Source organism: Hyaena hyaena, unplaced genomic scaffold (genome assembly GCF_003009895.1).
Source record: "Hyaena hyaena isolate Hyena2069 unplaced genomic scaffold, ASM300989v1 scaffold_879, whole genome shotgun sequence".
Taxonomy (NCBI): Eukaryota; Metazoa; Chordata; class Mammalia; order Carnivora; family Hyaenidae; genus Hyaena; species Hyaena hyaena.
In genome coordinates this window covers 617,769-640,380 of record NW_024081510.1, presented here as the reverse complement: position 1 = coordinate 640,380, position 22,612 = coordinate 617,769, and the positions used below count along the sequence as shown (strand labels likewise).

Genomic DNA, 22,612 nt, shown 5'->3' with positions numbered 1-22,612 from the left:
CCAGGCCACTTCCCCATCCTTTTTGTGCTTTTGCATTTTCAAATTGGGTAGCTTTCTCCTCCAAATTCTCTTTACCTTCTGCCAACTGCATGGAAGGTCCAAGGCGTGGGGCTCCAGCCTGGCGGTCTGGGAAGGAACGGAGGGAGAGTCCAGGGTGTCAGACCCTCTCCGGGATGGGCACTGATTGGGAGAGCCTTGAAGGGCAGCATTCCTGAGCTACAATGCAGAGGGTGCAAGATTTTCAGGGATTGGATGCCAGAGAACAGTCTTTACCAAAAGGTGATTACCTATGAGATATTGACAGATTTCTTAAAAACTTAAGAAAATGAGAAGCCCCAGATGAGGGCTTCTAAATGTGTCCTTGTGCCACCAGAGCTCTATGGTTCCTTTGCACAGCGAATGGAGTCCACACTGGGAGCCCACGAGCCACATGAGAATGGAGACATGCAGCTTGCAAAGAGAACAGGAAACTGAGGACAAGCCTTTAAGATGAGGCCACAAATGTCTCATGATGGCAGCACGGATGTCCCTCCTGGTTTAAAAGGGGCAACAAAAGGGGTGCCTGAGTGAGTGGCTCAGTCAGTTAAGCAACAGACTCTTGGTTTCAGCTCAGGTCATGATCCATCTCACAGTTCATGGTTTCAAGCCTTGCATCTGGCTCTGCATTGAGCGTGGACCCTGCTTGGGATTCTCTCTCTCTCTCTATGCCCCTCCCCTACTCATGCGCTCTCTCTCTCTCTCAGATAAATAAATAAACATTAAAAAATAAGAGTTTATGGCTGCATAATGTTCATGATGAATAGTGATGCACACATTCCACCTACAAATCATCATACTTCTTCCCAGGTGCAGTCCCCATGAAGCAACTAAGCCACTGTCCAATGGTGAAACTATTAGACAAGAGAATATAACCTGAGGAAGTGAGAAGGTACAGTTCAAAACTGTCTCTTAGTGATAATTTAAACATATAATGGCCAGGGCACCTGGGTGGCTCTGTCAGTTAAGCGTCCGGCTTCAGCTCAGGTCATGATCTCATGGTTTGTGTGTTCAAGTCTTGCATTGGGCTCTGTCCTGACAGTTCATGCTCTGTCTCTCTCTCAAAAATAAATAAACAAGAATTTAAAAAACATATAGGTCAACCCTAAAGAACCAGTGTGGTTTAGCTACACTGACTAAGACAAGCAAACTCAGGGAAGAAAGTGGAGCCATCACTAGCAGCCCTAAAAAATAAAAAGGAGTACACTGAAGGGAAACTGAGCTGCATGTCCACAGTGGAGGTAAGGAGGAGTTCATCTGGAATACAGAACATTTCTCAGGGTGACTCTAGCATTAACAAGCCAGGTGAGTAAATCAGTGGAAAACAACACAGTCCAGGCAGAACCAATGGCACAGGTGCTGCAGGAAAGCAGACTTAGGTCATTCTACCAGGCCATGAGCCACAACCACCCAAGGTGCTTGACGAGGGCAAAGGGGATACAGAAAGAGGGATGGAAGAGAGAACTTATAGAGGCCAGCAAGGACCACCTGCTCATTTGCAGAAATTAACGCTGTAATTGCAATGAGTATTTTCTCCTCATTTTGTTAAGAACATGCCTGTGTGTGTACGTGCATGTGCACATCGGACTGCCTGGGTGGCTCAGTCAGTTGAGCGTCTGACTGTATTTCAGCTCAGGTCATGATCTCACAGTTTGTGGGACTGAACCTCACATCAAGCTCTGCACTGAGCATAGAGCCTGCTTAGGACTCTCTCTCTCCCTCTCTCTCTGCCCCTCTCTTAAAATAAATAAATAAACATTTTTAAAAACAATGTGTGTGTTTACAGGGCATCAGGGAGAAGAGTGAGCATCACCCATGCATTTTGCATCCTCTCCTGGGAAAGGGGGTTAGTGCATTTTCAGTTATATTCGGGATGGTTCTATCATGATAGATGGAATATCTTGATTATTGCCTTTATTTGGAGATTAACTATGGGTTAAGGAGGTATGTACGGGCACTGAATTGACAAGGAATGAACTGTCATGGTCAATTTTATGAGTCAACTGGGCTAGGCTATGGTGTCCAGTTGTTTGCTCAGATGTTCTCCAGATGCTGCTGTAGAGGTATTTTGTACATGTGATTAATATTTACAATCACTGGACTTTAGGTAAAGGAGATTACCCTTGATATGTGAGTGGCACCATCCAGGCAGTTGTGGCCTCCACAGCAAAGCCCTGAGGTATCCTGGAGCTCTGCATTAAGGCTGTCACATACATATCCTGTTGCATTTCCAGCCTGCTCACCTGCCCTGCAGATTTCAGACTCAAGACCTTAACTTCAACACTTGCTCAAGACTCCAGGCTACTACATGCCTTATAGATTTTAAACTTGCCAGACCCCACTCCTGGCTCCAAAATCTGTATTAGTTTGACTTAAAACAACAGAAATTCATTCTCTCTCAGTTCTGGAGGCCAGAATTCCAAAATCAAGGTGTAAGCAAGGCTGTTTGCGCCTAAGGGTTCTGAGGGAGTATATCTCCATATCCAGGTTTCTCATGCTGCTGGCAGTCTTTGGCATTGCTTCACTTGTCGATGCATTGCTCCCTCCAGTGTCTGCCTTCACCTTCACACTACATTCTCCATGTGTCTCTATGCCTTCACAAGGCCATCTTCTCGCTGTACACCACTCTCTTCTTCTCATAAGGCACCAGTTATGTTGGATCAAGGATACCCCAGTTTGACCTCATTTTAATTACATCTGCAATGACCTTATTTCCAAATAAAATCACATTCTGAGGTACTGGCAGTAGCACCTCAACATATCTGTTGGGGGGTACAATTCAAACCATAATGGATGGTAATACTCTCCAAGTTGATCTACAGATTCACTACAGCCAAACTTCCAGTGGGGTTTCCTTAGAAATTTATAAGCAGGGGCCCTGGGTGGCTTAGTCGGTTAAGCGTCTGACTTTCGCTTAGGTCATGATCTCATGGTTCGTGGGTTCAAGCCCTGCGTTGGGCTCTGTGCTGATTTCCAGCTCGGAGCCTGGAACCTGTTTCAGTCTGTGACTCCCTCTCTCTCTGACCCTACCCTGCTCACGCTGTCTCTCTCTCTCTCTCCTAGAAATAAAAAAAAGAAAGAAAGAAATTTATAAGCTGACCTTCAAATTCACATGAAAAAGGACTCAGATTAGACAAAACAATCTTGGAAAGGAAGAACAAAGTTGGAGGACTTAATTTTGTGATTGCAGACTTAAGACAAAACTACAGTAACTGTGGAATTTGTGTAAGAATAGAAATTTACATCAATAGAACAGAATTCAGAGTCCAGAAATAAACCCTTACATTTATGGCCAATTGTTTTATGGCAAAGGTTCCAAGACAATCAGTGGGAAAAAGATTAGTCTTTTCAGCAAATGGTCCTGACACAACTGTACATCCATATGCAAAAGAGTGAATCTGGACCCCTGCCTCACACCATATTCAAATTTAACTCCAATGGATTACTGGCTTAAATATAGGAGGAGAAATTATAAAACACTTAAAAGAAAACATAGGATTAAGGCTTCATGACCTTGGTTAAGCAACGATTTCTTAGATATGATTCTAAAAGTACCAATGTCAAAATAAAATAGATAAATTGGATTTCTTTAAAGTTAAAAACTTTTGTGTGTCATAAAGCACATTCAAGAAAATCAAAATATCACCTAATTTCTTCCTACTGTGAGAAAGTATTTGCAAATCATACATCTGATGATACTAGGATCAAGAATATATAAAGAGGACTTACAATTCAATACCTAAAAAACAATCAATGTAAAACTATTACAAATGGAAGAAAATTCAGTCAAGTAGCATATAAACAACAGCCTTCATAAATAAAACAAAACCTAGTTAGAAGCTACCAATACCAGGAATGAAAGACGGTCATTATACAGGCATTGAAATGATAACATGGGAATTTTTCTAACTTTATGGCTATAAGTACAACAAGTCAAGTGAAAAGGACAATTCCTTTCAAAGATACAAAGTACCAAAACTCCCTCAAGAAGAAACCAATAACCTAAACAACCCTGTAAGTATTACAGGGCTTAAATTCATAGTTAAAAATAAACAGAAATGTTGCAGCCCAATCAGTTTTACTGGCAATCACATAGATGGATCTCAAATACCTTATACTAAAGAAGGAAAGCCAGACTTTAAAGAATGCACATATGACATTCTGGAAAAGGCCAACTATGTGTATGGAAATCTAGATAAGCTGTTTGAGGGACTATGGGCAGAAGGACTCTGAAGGGGCTCAAAGGTAGTGGGAAGGCAGTGGAACTCTTCTATAGCTTGACTGTGGTGGTAACGTGACTGCAGCATTTGTCAAAACTTGCACAATTTGATACACTTCACTGTGTGTAAATTATACCTTAATAAGAAAGGTTTTGACCTTTCAGGGTGGCAGATGCAGAAGTGGTGACCGACCTAGCAGAATTGAGTAGGCCATGGAGAAAGCAGGAAACATCCTGACGAAATCCTCAGACAGAACTGGTGTGTCTACACAGGACTGTGGGAGGGGAAGGCACACCCAGTAGTGTCCAGGGGAAACTGAGAAGTCATTATAACCCCAAGTCTTCCCCTCACTCCATACTTCTGGTCTAATGTGCCTCACTGACTGTCGCAGAAACCTAGAGTTCTGTTTTCTATAGAGTATCATGGGAAACCCACAATTTCAGGCCCTGGACGGCAACGTTAGGTTAGGAGATGGTATGTATACTTAATGCAGAATATTAAGACACAACCACTTTCAACCTGAGCTTCCAGAACCTGCAGTAAGATCTCAGGAAGGAGCCTGAGATCATCTGGAGAAGCTGACAAGCTTGGAGGGATGTCCTGAAGCTACTGACATCAGAGGCTCCCCATGACTCACCCAGCACGGTCCACACCCGAGTTTCCAATCACTTTTCATTCCAGCAGTCTTCACTTCAAATGGAAAACAAAGGAAGAGCAGACATCGAACGAAAGCCTCCAACGTGGAAAATAAACATCAATTCAAGCAAATGAAAAGAGCAGTTTGGAGGAAACTAACTTAGCTGGGAGAACCTCCTTCAGGTTTAGACAAAAATGATGAGCACATTCCATGTTGTTCCTCCCACATCTCACAACTGCACAAGTCACACACCAGGAGATTCTCAAAGGGAGATAGAGAGACTAGTCTGGGACCACAGGACTTGAAGGACATGGGGGGGTGGCGTTCCCTGGGGCGTTTCTTTCCTCCCGTGTGTCCAGCTTGGATGTGGACCTGCAACCTGGAAACGGCAACACACACATGCGCACATGCACACTCTCTCCCTCCCCCACACTCTCACACACCTACACTCACACATTCTCATACATGCTCACACACTCACACACCCACATACTTTCTCACACATCTACACTCACATACTCTCACACTCATACACATACATACACACTCATACACCCACAAACTCTCTCACACACCTACACTCATATACATACATACACGCTCACACACACACCTACACTCACACTGTCACATACACACACCCACATATTCACGTACACCTACGCTCACACACTCATGCACACTCACATAATATACTCTCACATTCACACACCTACACTCACTCTCACACACTCACACATTCACACACTCTCACATACACTCACATTCACATACACCTATGCTCACACATTCATACATACTCACATACATACACTCACACACCCACTCACTCACACACACATACACTCGCCATCACACACACATACACTCACACACGCTCACACACTCTCACACCTACGCTCACTCTCACACTCACACATACACTCACACTCATGCTCACACACTCACACACATGTCCATAGCCCACACACGTACACTCACACGCTCACATATCTCACACATGTTCCTCGTGTCACGTGTCCTGTGCCGTGGTGGGGAGGTTCCCTCACGTGTTTCAGGCAGTCACGTGCCTTGAGCCGTGGCGCTGAAGTTCCCTCACGTGTTCCTGGTGGTCACATGCCCGTGTGCCATGGCGCTATAGTGCCCTCACGTGTTCCTGGGAGGTCACGTGACCTGCAGGGGCCCTGGCGATGCGGTGCTCTCACGTGTTCCTGGTGTGGCGTGCCCTGCACAGTCGCGCTGTGTTGAGGTCAGACGTCACGTGCCCCCGCTCCGCGGTAAGTCAGAAGCGCTCCTGCCCTTGCACCCTCAGGACCCTTCCACCTCATGGCTGCCCGGCCATCTGGAGCGTCTCGGCCTGCGGCCCCCAGCCTCATCCTGCTCCTGCTCCTCCTGCCACCTACCTGGGTTGCAGTCAATGCCCACAGATGCCCCAAGAGCGAGGGTGTCTCCTTGAACCGCGACATGGGTAGGACCCCTCCGGGCCCAAGTTGAGGAGGTCCTAGAGGAGCATTCCGGGCTTCTTTTTACGTGGGGTGGAGACCCTCCCCTCTCTGCCCCTCCTAAGCACCTTCCATTGCCTGCCCTCCCTTTTCCTCCATTCCCGTCCCTTTCCCTCTGGTCGCTTCCTTTCCATTGCCCTGTCCCCTTCCCAGCCTCCCCTTTCCACCCCTCCTGAAACTTTTCCTTCCCTGCTCACCCCTCCCAGGACCTCCCTGCCACTCTTTGTTTGGCCCCAACCCACCCTGCCACCATTGATACTTGCAGACTCTGTCCCTTTCTCCACAGCCTGTGGTCATCGTTACATACAGGGGAAGATTGTGGGGGGCATGGATGTCCCCGAGAGGAAGTGGCCATGGCAGGTCAGCGTGCACTATGCAGGCATACACATCTGCGGAGGGTCCATCATCAATGAGTACTGGATCCTGTCAGCAGCCCACTGCTTCCAGAAGTGAGTGGGCAGTGCCAGATGCCATTCCCTGGGAGGTCCAGGGCCTCTGGGGTTGACCACGTGGTCTGCCTGTAGCCGGGACTTCCCAGAAGTGGGGGAGAGAGTGGGGTCCAGCACACAGTTCCATCCAGGGCAGGCTCTCTTTGCACATAGCTGAGGGCTCCTTGGGGCCACTGACTATTTGAGATAGTTGTGAAGCCACATCATAGGATGAGAGGGTAGGAAAGACATATCTTCATGGGTAGCTCTCTGTACACCTGACAAAGTTCCTTCTCCCGAGCTGTTGGTGACCAGGACATCATGATGAGTCCCTGATTCCTCCAATGGCCCAGGTTAGGACTTCTTTGGGGGCAATTTTGCCACACATCCAGGATCCCAGTGTGCTGCAGGAATTTGCTTTTCCATATCTTGGCTTAAAGCCTGGGGTCCCAGGCCACCATGCTCCAGGCCTCCCTGGGCCGTGAACTTCTAAGAGCCTTTGCTTCCCAGGTGCAAGGTGCTCAAGCCACCGTGCCTCTGTCTTCTGTCCCCACAGAGAGAAGAGCACTGAGGCATTTGATATGTACGTGGGCCTTGTCGACCTCAATGTTGCAGGCAGTCACACCCAGTGGTTTGAAGTGAACAAGGTGATCATTCACCCTACGTATGAACTGTACCACCCTGTTGGAGGTGACATTGCCCTGGTGCAGCTGAAATCTCGCATTGTGTTTTCTGACTCTGTGCTCCCCGTCTGCATCGCACCCCCAGATGTGAACCTTCAGAATGTTGTTTGCTGGGCTACAGGATGGGGAGTCATCTCCCAAAAAGGTAAGAGAACTAAGGGGTCATTCTTTTTATCGGAGCTTGTGTAGGATGAGAGTTCTGTGTCACTACAGGAAAGAATGAATTCTGTCAGTTATGGGCATGCAGGTATCTGAAGACTGGAAACCCCACCCATCAATCACTATCTATTTCTTTGTCAGTGTGCAGTTTTGTTATCCCTGGCTGTCTTTGATGTACAAAGAGAAGCAGTTACTGAGTATGAAGTGAATATTTAGTATATTGAGAATACAAATATACATTTCAAAACAGAGTTTTCCTTAAGATTCTAAATTCAACTTAGAAACAATCTTGTCAGCACAGAGCCTGGAGCCTGCTTCAGATCCTCTGTACCTCTCTCTCTCTGTCCCTCCCCCACTCACACCATCTCTCTCTCAAAAATAAAAATACACTTTTAAAAAATTACAAATCTATTAGTTATTTTCATTTTCTCCATAATGGCCCCATATGTTCTTTCTAGGTTTATATCTGACTACCTTGGAATTTTTATGGTTACTGAAAACTTTATTTTTATAGTTTTTTAAAATAATTTTTGAGAGAGAGAGAGACAGAGACAGAGTGTGAGCAGGCAAGGGGTAGAATCCAAAAGCAGGCTTCAGGCTCCGAGCTGTCAGCAAAGAGCCCAAAGTGGGGCTTGAACTCACGAACTGCTAGATCATGACCTGAGCTGAAGCTGGACGCTTAACCAAATGAGCCACCTAGGCGCCCCTGAAAACTTCTTTTTATTTTTTTATTATTATTTTTTTAATGTTTTATTTATTTCTAGGAGAGAGAGACAGACAGCGTGAGCAGGGAAGGGGCAGAGAGAGAGGGAGTCACAGACTGAAACAGGCTCCAGGTTATGAGCTGGCTGTCAGCACAGAGCCCGACGCGGGGCTCGAACCCACGAACCGCGAGATCATGACCTAAGCGAAAGTCAGACGCTTAACCGACTAAGCCACCCAGGCGCCCCACTTTTTTTTTTTAAATGTTGTATTTATTTCTAAGAGAGAGAGAGAGAGACAGCGTGAGCAGGGGAGGGGCAGAGAGAGAGGGAGTGAAAACTTCTTTTTAAATTATATTTGCTGAATAGTCACATCTACTGATTTTTGCACATTGATCTTTCTAGTCACCTTATAGAACTCACTTTTAATAGCTTGTCAATTTATTATTTGGAAAAGAAACATCCTATTTTTTTCCAAAAAAAAAAAGACTCTTTCATCATTTCTTTTCCCATATTTCATCTTTTGTTTTGTTATTTTTTGTTCTTATTGCAATGATGCTAAGTCTCCTTCTCCTGTTTTCTATTTTAATGAAAATTCTTCTAATGACTTGCTATAAATTTGTGGTCTGGTTGGGAGACTTTGATTAATCTTATACCAGGTTAAGAATGTTTAATATCTGCCTTAATTAAAAACAATTTATTGAAGTTAGGCTGCTATAAATTCATATTAGAAAGTTATAACTTCGTGATGTTCCATGTAATTCCCATGGTAACAAAGAAAATGTCTATAGAATATACACAAAAGGGAATGAAGAAGGAATTCAAACATTCCACTACAAGAAAAAATTTGTTTAAGTACAAAATACTGTAATGCAGGAAATGATGGGCAAAAAGCTACAGGGCATAGAGAAAACAGCACCATGGGTTGAGTAAGTCTCTCCATATCAGTAATTAACTTAAATGTAAATGGATTAAAGTCTCCAATCAAAAGACAGAGATTGTAAGAATGGATAAAAACCCATGATCCAATTCTATGCTGTTTGTTAAACTCATTTGAGATCCAGGGGCACAAACAAGTTGAAAATGAAAGGACAGAAAAAAATTCACACAAACAGTGACCAAAAGAGACCAGGGTGGCTCTGCTAATACCAGATAAAATAGACTCTAAAACAAAAAGTTACAAGAGACAAAGGACATTATAGATGAGTAAAAGTTTCATTCAATTCAGCAAAAAGATGTAAAAATTACAAACATTTACATGCTTAAAGACAAGCCGTCAAAATATATGAAGGAAAAACTGGGAGAAATGAAGGGAGTACTGGACAGCTCTGCCGTAATGGTTGGAGATTTCAATACACCTTTCTGAATAATGGACCAAACAACCAGACAGAAGACAAGGAAGGAAAGAGAGGACTTGAACATCACAGTGAACCAACTAGGTCTAACAGACGCACACAGACACCCACCGCACAGCAGCTGCACACACATTCCCAAGTGCACTTGTGAAAATTTTCAGGATAGACCATATGTGAGGCCACAAACGAAGTCCCAGTATATCTTAACAGGTAAACATCCTACAAAATATCTTCTCTGACGCAGAGGGGGTGAAGTAGAAATCAGTAATATAAAGAAAACGGAAAAATTCACAAAGTTGTAAAAGTAAACAACACATATCTAAATGACTAAATGGATCAAAGGAAAAAATATCACAAGAGAAATTAGAGAATACTTAGAGACAAGTAAAAAAGAAAGAACTAAAATGTAATATACCAAAACATATGGGGTACAGCAATAGCGGTACTAAGGGGAAAAATTGTAGCTATAGCATTTATTCTTTTATAAAAGAAATGCCTATGTTTATAAAAAAAGAAAGGCCTCAGACAAATAACTTCACTTAATGATTTAAGGAACTATAAGAAGAATAAACTAAACCAAAGCTAACAAAAAGAAGAGGAAAAAAAAGCAGAGAAAATTAAATAGAGATTAGAAAGAAATAGCCAATGAGACCAATGTTAGTTTTGTGAAAAGATCAACAAAATGAACACATCTTTAGCTAGCCTGACTACAGAAATAAAACTGAGAACACCACTACTGACATCACAGAAGTAAAAGGATTACAAGAGAATACTAGAAATAACTCCATGCCAACAAATCTGATAACATACATGAAATGGAAAAATTCCTAGAAATGTTCAAATGACCATAACTGAGTCCAGAAAAAGTTAAAATTCCAACTGAGTTGTAAGAAGTAAGCAAGTTGGTATTCACAATACAAGTGAACAATACAAGTCTAGGACAAGGTGGCCTCTCTGATGAATACTGCCAAACACTTAAAGAAACAGTAATGTCAGTTCTTCTCAAATGATCTTTGAAAAACAGGAGAGAAGGGAACACTTCACCTCATTCTATGTAACCAATATTACATGGATCCCAAAGCAAGATACAAAAGCACAAGACACTATGCCTCGTGAATGTAGATGTAAAAATCCTCAACAGAACACTAGCAAACTGAATTCAACAGCACGTTAAAAGGATTATACAATCTGGAGCGTCTGAGTGGCTCAGTCGGTTAAATGTCTGACTCTTGGTTTCAACTCAGGTCATGATCTCATGGTTCATGCGTTTGCCCCTGGCATCGGTTTCTGGGCTGACAGCGCAGAGCCTGCTTGCAATTTCTCTCACCCTGTCTCCATGCTCCTTACACACTTGAGCTCTCTCTCTCAAAAAATAAATAAATAAACATTAAAAATGATTATACATGCCAACAAAATGTTATTTGTTCCAGGAATACAAAGGAAGCTCCACTTACAAAAATTAACCAATAGAACACACCACATTAAAGGAATGAAGGGGGAACTCATATGTTCATCTCAAGCGATGCAGAAAAACCTCTGACAGGATCCAACATCCTTTCATGAGAGAAAAGGCCAGTCAAAAAGTGGGGACAGGAGAGTACTTCCTTGGCATGACTAAGGGCTTATATGATCAACCCAGCACGATACCCAGCAGAGAAAGGTGGACAACTCATGCCTAAAATCATGAACAAGATAAGAAGCCCACTCTCAACACTGGCATCCTGTGTTGTATCAGAAGCTTCAGACAGTTCAATTAGGCAAGAAAACGAAATAAAAGGCACCCCAATTCCAAGTAATCCTAAAAACAAACACAACCAACCACTACAGACAAGAAACAATGTCAGCAAAGTTGCAGGATACAAGACCAACACACACAGAAATTAGCTGGGTTTCTATATACCTTCAGTAAACAATCACAGAATGACATTAAGAAAATAATTCTACATCATCTGAAAGAAAAGCTACCTTTAGTAAGTTCATCCAAGGAGGTGAAAGACTTGTACACCAAGTGCTACAAAACGTTGCTGAAGGAGGTTTTGAAAGACCTAAAGAAATGGAAAGACAGCCTGTGTTCATGGGTGAGAAGGCAAAACTGTCACCATGTCAACACCACCCAGAGTAGCCTGCATGTCCAGGGCAGGCTCCAGTCCAGGTCCAGTGTCTTTTCTAAAGAAATGGAAAAGCTGACCCTCAAGTTCATATGGAGTTGGAAGGAGCCCTAAGGAGCCACAACACTCTTGGAAAAGAACCTGACAGACTCACAGTTCTCATTTTCAAAACATCGCAAAGTTATAGAAATCAAAATAGTGTGATGCTAGCACAGGGACAGATGCATAGACCACCCCCTGTGTACATGTGTGTGTGCGTGCATGTGTCCAAGTGTGTGCACATGCACGTATGCATGTGCATGGGGTTGCACGTGCATGGGTGTGAGTTCTTGTGTGAGTGTGCACCCATTCACATCTTTCACATTTTTGTTGAATGCCAGACATTGTAGAACATTTAGAAGTGAAGCCTCTGTGCCCCAGAATAGACCCTGTGCTGAGCCATTAGTGGGGTGGCGAAGGCGGGACAGTCTGGAGAGGATTTGAGCTGGTTTGCAGGTTCTGCTGTTGCTGTGGCTGGCTGAAGTGTCCAAAGGCTCGGGTCAGCCCGTGGTGGCTGCTGGACATGGGGCCTGGGGTGCCTCTCCTTGCCCTGCCTTTCGCCTCAGCACCTTTGCACAACTGCAGCACGTGGTCACCTACCCTCCGGAGGGCAGCTGGTGCTGGGAAGGAGGAGCCCTGAGCTCTTCCGGTCCAGCCTTGGTCCCCATGGTGCCGTGGGCCCCTGTGGGAATCGGGCCTCTGTGCACGGGTGCTGCCACACCTGGGGCAGGAGTATCTTTTGCTCCTTCCAACCAGAGGAAGCTCATGCTCCACATGTGAGAAAGGATGCAAGCCGTGCTTTTGCAGGCCTCTGGTGACAGCAGCCACTGTACTCCTGTGTGGAGGAGCCCTCTCTCTGGACCCTTGCCCTGTCTCCACTATTGTCCCATGGGCTCTGGGTGGAGACTTGAGGAAAGACCTACTAGTGAGTGCACACCTCTCTGCCGGCTTCTGACCATCCTGAGCTACGTGCTGGCCACACTACACAAGTCATTGAAACTATTGCTGACCGCTTCCCACCGACACCTGCATTCCCCTTCTTCCCCTGGGCTCTGCCAGGCTCATTGGTTTGGTCTTCTGTCTGCCAGGCTACATGGGGTCGTGGCAGCCGTGAGAGCGTGATGGGTAGCTTACACCACCTGTCTTCTGTCTCCACCGCTGTCTGGGTGGTCAGCAAGACTCTCCACTCTGGGCTGGCTGGACTGGGCACCCCAGGCCCCTGTGAGCCCTGGGGGCTGTGGAGTCCACACCATCCTCCCCATAGGATTGTCTGTACCTTTTGCATGCACAGCTCAGGACCCAGCAGCAGGCTGAGGGAGCCGGGACTCTGTGCCCTCTGGGCCTCCTTCTCTCCCCAACACCCTCCTTCTGGTGTCCACCTTGGGGTTCCAGCTGCCTGCACACCTGGGGAAGTCTCCCCCTCCCTCCCTTGGGGCCCTTGAGGCCTTGCCTTATCTGGTGCGTGTTCCCGGGAGAGCCCCACTGTGGGAAAGCAGTTGTGTCCTGTGCAGACCTGTTGCTGCTTGCTTGTGGCAGGAGAGCAGTGACCTTCCTGTTGCCCTGCATGGTCACAGTGGAGGCCCCGAGATGTGTACAGCTGGCATACTTCTGCTGCACTTACCGGGCAGCCTCTTCCAACACGGCAAGCCCTGGTTTCTGGGCGCTCTGTTGCTCTGCATGCCTTTGTGTGCCGTCTGCCTCTTCCGTGTCTCCTCTCCTGACATTACCCTGCCCATGCAGCCAGCAGCAACCATGAATACTGCTTTCTGCCTCAGGAGCCTTCTCTAGCTCCAAAACTGGCTCCCCAGGTGCCCCTGGAGGGTGCTGTGCCTTCCCCAAACGGGCACCACTTTGACACCAGGACCACACGCGTCTGAAGCCTGTGCACACAGCTCTTCTCCCATTGGAGCGATGCCCAAAGCCATTGGAACCTCTCATACATTTTCCAGGAGAGCACAGGTTTGGAACCCACGACTGTGCCCATCAGGGTAGACTGAGGCATGTGGGGGTGACACGGGCAAAGCCCAGAGGTTCTTTTTTTGTGCTCACACTGCCCAACACTCAGCCAGCTGGGGACTGGGCTGACAGAGGCTTGTTTGCTCCCTAGCTGCAGCAGTGGGAGGGAATGGGCTGAAGCGTGGCATGGCCCTTCCTGCTTTTTTAGGAAGACTCATGTGACATTTATAGTCATACCCACTGAGCAAACCGGACACCCCAGTGCAGAGAGGGAGCCATGAGGAGGGCGGGAGCAAGAGGAGCCTCAGTGTGAGCCCGTGGGGCCCCAGGACCACCGGTGCCCTGGGGCCCCCTCACTGGGCCTGCCTTCTTTCCTGACAGGCCACACCTCAGACAAGCTGCAGGAGGCACAGATGCCCCTGATCTCACTGCTCCTGTGCCAGATGCTCTACGGAGGCCCGTCATATATCATGAGTGACATGCTGTGTGCCGGGGACATCAGGAACGTGAAGACCGTGTGCGAGGTGCATCCCTCTGAGAGGCAGGGGCCCAGCCCGGAGCTTTCAGGGGTTCACCTGCATTGAGCCAGGAGGCACTTGTGGGGTGGGACGTGGTCCGGATGGCCTGTCCCCCTCAGGGCTTAGGAGCATATCACCCTGTGGCCTTCAGCTGGGCGGGAGTCTCTGGTGGCTCATGTGATCCCAGCACCCGTGAACCCCAGTGCTGCCACACCAGCCCAGGGCTCCACATCTGCCCAGAGGGAGGAGGCCCTGGCCCTGCCCCCATCCCCACCCTCCAACCCACCTCCACCCTCCACTGGCAGGATGGTGCTGGGAGTACAGGCTGCCTGTGGCAGAGCTCGGCACCCCGCGGTGGGGCTGAGTGTGGATGGTGCAGGAGAAAGCCCTGAACGCCCCGTTCACAAGACCCCTCCTCTTTTCCAGGGTGACTCTGGGGGCCCACTCGTCTGTGAATTCAACCACACCTGGCTGCAGGTTGGAGTTGTGAGCTGGGGCCGTGGCTGCACATACCCAATGTTTCCTGCCGTGTATGCCCGGGTCTCCTACTTCTCAGAATGGATCCATTATCACGTGGAGCACACACCCCTCCCTCTTCAGCCGCTCCCCACCCGCTCCTCCATGCTGGCGGCCACCCTCAGTGCCCCTGTGACCATGCTGGCTTTCCTGTTAACCTTGTGAAGGCCCCCTTGCCTTCTCATGCTCACGTTGCAGGCCTCAGTCCCTGCCCAGCTCAGACCCTCTGGTCTCCGTACACCTGAGCAAGGTGAGGGCCATCGGCCAGGCCCCCATGTGGGTCTGCAGGTCTCACCGCAGAAGGGCTGAGACGTGGTAAGATATTAAATGTTTAACAAGCGAGCCTCCTGGAAATGCTGTGTCATCTGTGCACCAGGGCACAGGCCCCCTCACGAAGACAGCCTGTCACCTGGCACTCAGTGGCCTTATCAGGGTGACGGAAAGTGACAAGCTCGGGCAGTCAGCCCAGTGTCAGGACGTGGAATCGAGGTGCGTCCAGGCAGATGTTGGGCCCTCGTGTGAAATGTTTAGAGCTGCCAATGTCAACAAGTTTGTAAACTCCTGAATTTCCAGCATGAAAGTTGGAAGACATGAGCTGAGGGTAGATACGGAAGGAACTAAACAGACGAACACAGAACTCAGTGGACCAAACACCAGGAAAACATTAAAACTAACATTCTAAACATCTAGTTTTGGGGGGAAAATTCTGAAAGTAAGAAGTCACTAACTTAATCAAGATAAAAGCTGGGGCACCTGTGTAGCTCAGTTGGTTTAGCGCCAGACTTCAGCTCAGGTCATGATCTCACAGTTCTCTGGATCAAGCCCCCCATCAGGCTCTGTGCTGACAGCTCAGAGCCTGAGTCTGGTTTGGATTCTGTGTCTCCCTTTCTCTCTGCCCCTCCCCTGCTCGTGTTCTGTGCATATGTCTCTCTCTCTCTCTCAAAAATAAACATTTAAAAAAAGATAAAAGCTGAGAACAAAAAATACACAAAACAAGAAAAGATAAGGGTCTTTCTATTAAAGAGAAAATTTCCAAAATCATAAAAGGTATAATTCTATGTAAATAAATTTAAAATGAAAATTTTCACTTTTTAGGAAAAAAGTAACTTACCAAAGGTAACCCTAGTAGAGATGAAAGGCTTAAATAGACCAGAGTCCAGAGAAGAAGTGGAGACGTTTCAGAATGTGTAAAAGCCTGGGTTGCTTTTACACTCTTGAGTGTTCAGTGGGAGCCGTCAGGCCTGCTGAGGCTGTCCTGCTGCCCACGCGGCCCACACATGGACTGTGGCGGGGCTTCCAGACTCACCCTAGTGGCGAGTGTGCGTGAAGACGCCTGGCCACACACAGCAGAGGACTGCCACAGTCCAACTTTCAGTTAGAAACCCGTTAAGGCCTAGCAGCCAGAATCCAACTTTGTTTTAAGATAGCATGCTGTAATCAGGTAGAATTTACTTAGCGATGCAAGGGGACCCATAGGTATAAGTCACATGTTAATTACTTCCCTGAGGAGAGCGATGTTAATGAAGAGGCTTTAACAAATTCCAAACCCATTGAAAAAAAAAAAAAAGGAAAGAAAGTAAAGATAGCAGTCGCTCCTAAGGTCCTACATGCCTGGGCCTGAAGGCCACTCTCTCCTTCGTGGGGAAACAGAGCTAAGGCGGCCGCAGGAACGTGGCTCCTGTGGCTCCTGGTCCTTCACACCATCAGAGCAGCAGCCGCCACAGCTGCACAGGAGAACCATCCGAGCAAGCAGGAAAGAGACGTTGAAACTTCGTCGGAAAACTTCGAGCACATCCAGAGCCCACAGGAGGACACGGTGAAACTCCCAGGGACAGTAAGAGCATTCGGGAAAGTCACCAGACAAAACATGACAAAAGCGGAACGTGTTCGGGCCAGAAGACAACAGAAGGGAGGACACGTGTACGGTAACAGCGAGAGAGAGAAGATACTTACAGCCTTAACAAGAAATATGAACATCCACAGGAGGAAAGGTTTAAAATGCTCGGGGGCGGGGTGGGGGGGCGGCATGGAGCAAAGAAAGAACGAGAACAAGACAAAGTAGATTTGAGCAAATCTTAACACAGTCTTTGTCAGGTGAGAAAGCAACCCAGGTGTGTGCGTGCATGCCTGCCTGAGTGTGCATGAGTATGTGTGTGTATGTGTGAGTGCAAGCACGTGTGTATGCATGCACGTGCGTGTGTTTATTTCTGAAGCTACATAGTTGATTTTGAAGTTTATATCAAAACACAAGAACAGTGAGGAATAAAGCTACATGTGAAGGCCAGTGATGTGGTGGGAAGGACCCCAGCAGATACTGAGATGTTGCATAATTATAATAGGCCAAGGACAGGACAGTGTGTGTCTGTGCATTAGACGCTCAGGATGGGGTGCAAGTGCATGTGGGAAATCAGCATATGACTAATGTGCTCATTTAAGTCGCTGGAGGTATTAAGTTTTCAAAACTGCAATTTGGCATGGCCAGATCGAGTCTGTCCTGGAAACGGTACACATCCACCCAAGTACACTTTATCCCAGGAATTTAAGAATGATGGAACATGACCACATTTGTCCCACGTAGCATGCGAGAAACATTCGCTGAGTGCTGCAGTGTGCCAAGCGCTGTCAGGCCCCGCGGTGACAAGAGGGACCCAAGGGGTTCATCTGCTGTCACTGGCCCTGTATTGTGGCAAGAAGCTGAGATGAGCTGCAGGCAGGGCCAGGGCGTCTTTGCGGCCTGTAGCACCTGCATCACTTGAGTGTTTTACCTGTCCTCTGTCCCCTTCTGTTCCCACCCAGGGACCCTGGAGACCCAGCTAAGGGGGCCTTTTCACATGGCATAGACTCCGTGCGAAGAGATGGGTAATTGCCAGCCATCTGGGCAACTCGGTGGGAGGCACCAGCCAGAAGCAGGTCTGCAAGCGAGAGTTTAGGTCAGGGTGTGCACTCTGTGCTGCCGGGAATCCACCTGCTAATGCAGCGTGCACCAAGGGAGCGCCACACATAACCTGTCCCCGTTTGTAAGGAACCATAGGAGGCAGCGCTTACCCGAGTGCTGTGCAGATTGGGCACAAGACTGCAAGTCCCCAACAGAGTGCTGGCCGGCCTTTGTGCTTTAGCCACTGCCCGCACAGGCCTTGGGAGCCGCTGCAGAAGTGAGCGTGCCAGGGACACAGTGCCCACATGCACCTCACTGAGTGAGCCTGGAGCATCACTCAGGAGAACCAGGAGCAACATAACTGCCTTCGTTTCAGAGCAATCTGTGCACCTGCCCCGTATTCTCAGTCACTCTAAAATTCCAGTAATGACAGGTAGGGAGTAACCTGGTCAAAACAGAAACCAAGACCAAAAAAGAAAAAAAAAGAAAGAGAGGGAGCCAAAAATGCAAACTGGAAAAAATACAAAAAGACTTGAAAGAGACACAACCTGGCCATGGAAAGACACATCACCATGGAAACTAAAATCTCTGACGTTGAAATCATGAAGAAAATAGGATAACCAGTAGAGAGAGGGTGGAAGGGACAGCAGAAGAGACTCCTGGGGATGGAAGAAAAGTGGGCGTGGCCATGGCAGGGCCCCGTACAGGGAAGGCACTTGTGAATCCGCAGAGAACATACTTTGAGAAGCTCCTCTAACCAGTGTTTAAAAGAATTTTGGGGCCAAGCTTTATGATGTCTTGGTTATGTTCCCCAAGACTAACGTCTACACTTATCGTTTTATGTTAAACTGTTTTTTACATTATTATTGCGGTAAATACACATTACATAACGTTTACCATTTTAGCCATTTTTAAGTGTACGGTGAGTTCAGTAGCATTGAGTGGATTTGCATTGTTGGGCACCCATCACCACTATCCATGTCCAGGACGTTTTCTTCTTTGCAAACAGAAACTCTTACCTATTAAACAGTAACTCATGTGCAGTGCCCCACCCCAGGCCTGGACAGCCACCACTCCATGTCCTGTCACCATGAACTGGCCTATTCTATTCGCCCCATGTAAGTCCGATGACATGCTGTCCTTTTGCATCAGGCTTATGTCACTCAGCATGATGTTTCCAGGGCTCATCTATGTAACATGTATCAGAACTTAATTCCTTTTCCAGAGCAAATAATATTCCAGGATATGTATATGCTACATTTCCTGTATCCATTCATCTGAGGGTGAACATTTGGTTTGCTTCCACGTTTTGGCTACTGGGGAAAATACCACTGTGCACATTTGTGTACCAATATCTGTTTGAGTCCTGTTTTCAGTTCTTTTGTATATATACTCACAGGTACAATTATTGGGTCATTGTGGTAATTCCATACTTTAATTGTGAGGAACTACCCAAACTATTTTCCCCAGGCACATGGACCATTTCATATACTGAACAACAGTGCATGAGGGGTCCAGTTTCTCCACATCCTTGCCAGCACCTGTACTTTCTGATTTTATTTTATTTTATTTTACCTTATTTTATTTTATTTAGAGAGAAAGAGAGCATGAGTCATGGAGAGGGCAGAAGGAGAGGGAGAATCCCAAGCAGTCTCCACATTCAGTGTGGAGCCCAAGGCAGGGCTCAGTCCCATGACCATAGGATCATGACCTGAGCCAAAATCAAGATCAGACACTCAACCGACTGAGCCACCCAGGCACCCTCTGATTATTTTATAATAGCCACTCTAAAGTATGTAGAATGGTATCTTGTGTTTTGCGTTTCTCTGATGATGAGTGGTATTGACATTTTTTCATGTGCTTATGGTCATTTCTTTGAAAAAATGTCTATTCAAGCCCATTGCCTATTTTTTATTTGGTTATTTGGTTGTCGGTGGAGAGTTGTAGGAGTTCATTATGCATTCTGGATATTAATCTATTATAAGACATGTAATTTTCAAACATTTTCTCCTATTCTGTAGGCTTTTCTTTTTTTATGTTTTTTATTTATTTCTGAGAGAGAGAGACAGCGTGAGCAGGGGAGGTTCAGAGAGAAAAGGAGATACAGAATCTGAAACAGGCTCCAGGCTCTGAGCTAGCTGTCAGCACAGAGCCCAACGTGGGGCTCAAACCCACGAACCGCGAGATCATGACCTGAGCCAAAGTCAGATGCTTAACCAACTGAGCCACCCATGCGCACTGTAGGCTTTTCTTTTAATTGTTCTTTTTATGGTGGAGAAATAGACACACACACACAACATAAAACTTAACATTTTAACCATTTTTATTGTACATTTCAGTGGCATTAAGTACATTCACACTGTTGTGCAATCATCCCCACCATCCATCTCCAGAACTATTTTCATCTTGCAAACCTGAAACTCTGCCAATTAACCAGTAACTCCCCATGACTCCTACCCATCTAGAAATACACATTCTGGGGTGCCTGGGTGGCTCAGTCAGTACAGTGTCTGACTTGGACTCACGTGATGTTCTCACAGTTCGTGGGTTTGAGCCCTGTGTCAGGCTCTGTGCTGACAGCTCAGAGACTGGAGCCTGTTTCAAATTCTGTGTCTACCTCTCTCTCTGCCCCTCCCCTGCTTTCGCTCTGTCTCTCTGTCTCAAAAACAAATAAACATTAGAAAAATTTTTAAAAATGGATTCTACTGTACTCTTCTATGGATGTTACTGTTCTAGGGTTATCGAGGTGGAATCTTACAGTCTTTGTCCTTTTGTGGCCAGCTTCTTTCACGTAGCACAATGTTGCATACTGTTTTCCACAGTAGCTGCACCATTTTACATTCATACCATCTGTGCATGAGGGTTCCAATTTGTCCACATCCTTGTCAACATTTGTTGTTTTCTGTTTTTTTATGTTAGCCATTCTACTGGGTGTGAGATGATATTTCATTGTCTTTAATTTGCAACCCTCTAATGACTAATGATGTTGAGCATTTTTTCATGTGCTTCTTGGCCGTTTGTATATAATCTTTGGAGAATTGTTCATTCAAGTCATTTGCTGATCTTTAAAATTAGGTTATTTGTTCTCAGCATTCAAGAGTCTCTCATGGTTTGCCTCCCTCCCTCTCCCCAATTATTTTCCCCTTCTTCTCTCTGAGAACAAACTGAGGGCTGGTGGGGGTGGGAGAGAGGGGAAGGGGGGTAATGGGCATGGAAGAGGGCACTTGTTGGGATGAGCACTGGGTGTTATATGTAAATCACCTTGACAATAAACTATTTAAGGAAAAAAATAAAATTAAGTTATTGTGTCTTTGTTGTTGAATTATAAGGATTCTTTATATATTTTAGATATTAATTTCTTACCAGATATATAATTTGCCAATATTTTTTCCCATTCTGTAGGTTGCTGACTCTGTTGGTTATGTCCTTTGATGCACAGGTTTAAAGTTTGATGTAGTTCCTTCTTGTCTATTTTTGCTTTTGTTGCATTTGCTTTTGGTGTCATATCTAAGAAGGCATTGCCAAATCCAGTATAATGGATCCTCTAGGACTTTAATAATTTTTGGTCTTATGTTTAGGTCTTTATTCCCCTTCTAGTTAATTTTTGTACATAGAGTAAGATAAGGTTCTACCTTCATTCTTCTGCATGCAGATATGCAGTTCTCCTAGCACCATTTGTTGAAGAAACTGTCCTTTATCCATTGAGTGGTCCTGGCTCCTATTTTGAAGACCATCTGACCATATACACAAGGATTTGTTTCTGGATTCTATTTTATTCCATTGGTCAATTTGTCTATCTTTATATCAGTACCAACTGCTTTGATTATTGTAGTTTTGTAATATATCTTGAATTCAGGAAGTGTGAATCCTCCAGGTTTATTATTCTTTTTCATAATTTTTTTGGCTCTTCTGGGTCCCTTAAGATTCCATATGAATTTTGGGATGAATTTTTAATTTCTGCAACAAATATCATTGGGATTTTGATATGGATGGCATTGAGTCAGTAGATTGCTTTGGGTCAATTGCAACTTAACTATATTATGTCTTTCAATGCATGAGCATAGGATGCTTTACCATTTACTGGTACTTGTTTAATTTCTTCCAGCATTGTTGTGTGCTTTTCAGTGTACAAGTTTCCCACCTCTAGGATAAGTTAATTTGAAGTATTTTATTCTTGTTGATAGTATTGCATATGGATTTTTTTGTTAACTTCCTTTTTTAATTATTCCTTGTTAGTGTACATAAACATGAATGATTTATGTTGGTTTTGTCTCTTGCAACTTTCCTGATTCATGTATTAGTTCTACCAAGTGTTTTTTGTAGAATCTTTAAAATTTTCTACATATGATGTCATGTCATTCGTGAGCAGAGATAATTTTATTTCTTCTTTTCCAATTTAGATATCTTTATTTCTTTTTCTTAGCTAACTTGCCTGGCCAGGACTTCCAGCATAAAGTTAGAATAGAAGTGGCAAAAGTGTATATCCTTGTTTTTTTCCTGATATTATATGAATAGCTTTCAGTCTTTCACCATTGAGTATGATGCTTGCTTCGGTTTACCATACAGCCTTTATTTAGGCAGTTCCCTTATTTTTTTTTTTAAGTTTATTTATTTACTTTGAGAAAGAGAGGAAAAGAGCACAATCAGGAGAGAGGCAGAGAGAGAGGGAGAGAGAGAATTCCAAGCAGGCTCTGCACTGTCAGCATTGGCATGGAATCCGACCCAGTGTTCGATTTCAAACTGAGATCATGACCTGAGCCAAAATCAAAAGTTGGATACTTAACCAGCTTAGCCACCCAGGTACCTCAATGCAGCTCCCTTGTATTCCCAACTTGTTGAATGTTTTTACCATGACAGGGTGTTGGATTTTGTCAAATGC

At 45.6% G+C, this 22,612-nt stretch overlaps 1 protein-coding gene across 1 annotated transcript in view; it reads left to right on the top strand.

Moving 5' to 3' along the window:
• PRSS38 (serine protease 38) overlaps nucleotides 1-15,200 on the top strand; it is a 58,464-nt gene extending 43,264 nt beyond the window's left edge. Inside the window, exons 7-11 of the mRNA XM_039220262.1 lie at nucleotides 6,206-6,361; nucleotides 6,682-6,844; nucleotides 7,380-7,651; nucleotides 14,206-14,348; nucleotides 14,769-15,200. Of these exons, the coding sequence (XP_039076193.1) occupies nucleotides 6,206-6,361; nucleotides 6,682-6,844; nucleotides 7,380-7,651; nucleotides 14,206-14,348; nucleotides 14,769-15,023 (989 nt within the window). The 3' untranslated portion in view covers nucleotides 15,024-15,200. The remainder of the gene's footprint in view (nucleotides 1-6,205; nucleotides 6,362-6,681; nucleotides 6,845-7,379; nucleotides 7,652-14,205; nucleotides 14,349-14,768) is intronic.
• The last annotated feature ends 7,412 nt before the right edge of the window (nucleotides 15,201-22,612 follow it).